Below are 2,037 nucleotides of genomic sequence, written 5' to 3'. Positions count from 1 at the left end.
AAACAGATCGTGGCAGACAAAACTTACTATTCTTTGACAGAATCAGTGGAACAGCAAAACTATCTGTGTTTCCCGGTTTTATAATTTTTTTGCCTCAAAAACACGAATTAGGTTTTATTTTTGGGGGGTGTCTTTTACAGTCTCGCCTTGCAGCTGCGGCACCAACCCTGCCCAGCAAGAGCCTATGTGGCCACCGCTGGCCCACTTCTTCTGCGGCCGTTCGCACACATCACCCCCCGGCCTCTGTTTCACTGGCAGAGGCCTTCAGGAAAGGCCTCTGCAGCCAAGAACGGAGCTCTGGGTGGACGCGCATGTTGCCCCCGGCCTCCGTTTCAACAGCAGAGGCCTTCAGAAAACCTTCGCGTCAAGCCGGAGCTCCATTCTCGATTGCAGAGGCCTTTCCTGAGGCTTCTGCTGGTAAAACAGAGGTCAGGCACGAGCGGCCGCAGAAGTGGGCCAGTGAGGCAGGTGTCGGGGCGTGGAAGGAGCCTGAAACTGCGGAGGAAAATGACCTGGAACGGGACCCTATGGAGTCCGAGGGAGAGGTGTTTGTGGTTTCAAAGGAATTTGGGGAAGAGCAGGCCGGGGCAGGCCAGGGCCCTTCAGGATTGGGACAGGAGGAACAGGAGAGGCAGAGTTCAGGCGATGAGCAAGGGCCACCCCCATCTGATCCTAGAGCACGGAGAGTGGAGAGAAGGAGGGAACAACACAGGCAGGCTCAGTTACTCGGGAGGAGAGCGCCCCGCCCCTCTCCACAAGGCACACCTGGAGACTGAGATTTAAGGAGACGCTGTGGGGAGAGGCATTTGTCGGGAACAAACGCTGATTCCTTGGAGTGTTGTGTTGCTGATCTCTTGTTCTGTGACTTCTGCTTGGAAACCTGGAAACTCTGACCATTGGACTGGTTGACAACGTTACTTGGGTGTTCAAAGATCTCGGACTGTATTTTGGCTTCCCTTTTGAAACTGCTCAGGCAAGCATGTATTGACACCGACTTGTTAGGTTTATGATGTATGTGTCATTCCTTGTTATCTCCGTGGCCTTGAGTAAATTCCTCTCCTAATCAGACTGTATGTGAAACTACTTGCAGCCGGAGGCGGCTGAAGGTGTGTGTGTCTTCCTTTGTTTGGAGGCTTGACAGAAATGTGGGAGCATTTGGGGAAAATTTGGAGCAATTAAAGGGCGGTTTGAATTGCCAGCTGACTGATAAAGTAGACCTTGGCAAGATAGAAAAATATAGGATAAACAGCATCACTACGAGATGGGTTCGTAACTGGCTGACAAAATGCACTCAATGTATACTCCTCAAAGGAAGTAAGATGCCTTCATCCAGCACCTTGGGAGCAAAACCCAATTTCACTGCATTACTGTTTTGTCAAATAAACGTTAAAAAATATATGCTTATTCTCCAAACCAAGATTTAACCAAGATTTGTTTACTCACCTTTAAAGTTATAGCCAAGAGATCTCTGGGTCACTTGTTTCCACTCTGAGTCAAGGCCAGGGATGACGGTCACCGCTGATTTCTCCTTAATCGATTGGCCCTTTTTGCAGGAAGCTGCTTCTCCAACTCGGCCACGATTTCCAAATTCTCTAGAATGGAGTCCCGGCCAAAAGTTGGTGGGTCCCGATCCAAGAACGGCCCTTATCCTCTGTGGAGCTCATGGCCACATCCTCACTGGTCTCCTGCAAAGAGAAATGAGAAAGGCTCAGATGCCGACAGTAATGCTGAGCATAATCTATAAATGACCTGGAAGAGGGAGGAGAATATGGAATTATTTGTTGAGGATCCACAATAATAGAGATAGAATTGTGATTCAAGATCTTGATGATTTGTGATTTTTTGTGATTTTATTAGATTTATACCCCGCCCTTCTCCTGGCGGACCCAGGGCGGCTTACAGCAAGCTAAAAACAGATAAAGACCCTACAAACACCATTTTAAAATATAATTAAAAGAAATATTAATTTTGCCGTTTCATTTAAAATTTTGTTAACACCCAATATAAAATCAAATTAAAATCCAATCTAAAATACCC

At 47.5% G+C, this 2,037-nt stretch overlaps 1 protein-coding gene across 1 annotated transcript in view; it reads left to right on the top strand.

The window, feature by feature from the left end:
• The first annotated feature begins 311 nt into the window (after positions 1-311).
• LOC107298646 (zinc finger protein 436-like) overlaps positions 312-2,037 on the top strand; it is a 50,244-nt gene continuing 48,518 nt past the window's right edge. The window contains exon 1 of the mRNA XM_015828024.1: positions 312-591. Coding sequence (XP_015683510.1) covers positions 312-591 — 280 coding nt within the window. The remainder of the gene's footprint in view (positions 592-2,037) is intronic.

Source organism: Protobothrops mucrosquamatus, unplaced genomic scaffold (genome assembly GCF_001527695.2).
Source record: "Protobothrops mucrosquamatus isolate PMUCROS unplaced genomic scaffold, P.Mucros_1.0 scaffold4162, whole genome shotgun sequence".
Lineage (NCBI taxonomy): Eukaryota > Metazoa > Chordata > Lepidosauria > Squamata > Viperidae > Protobothrops > Protobothrops mucrosquamatus.
The sequence above is the reverse complement of the archived record's forward strand: the minus strand, read 5'-3'. Positions and strand labels throughout refer to the sequence as shown.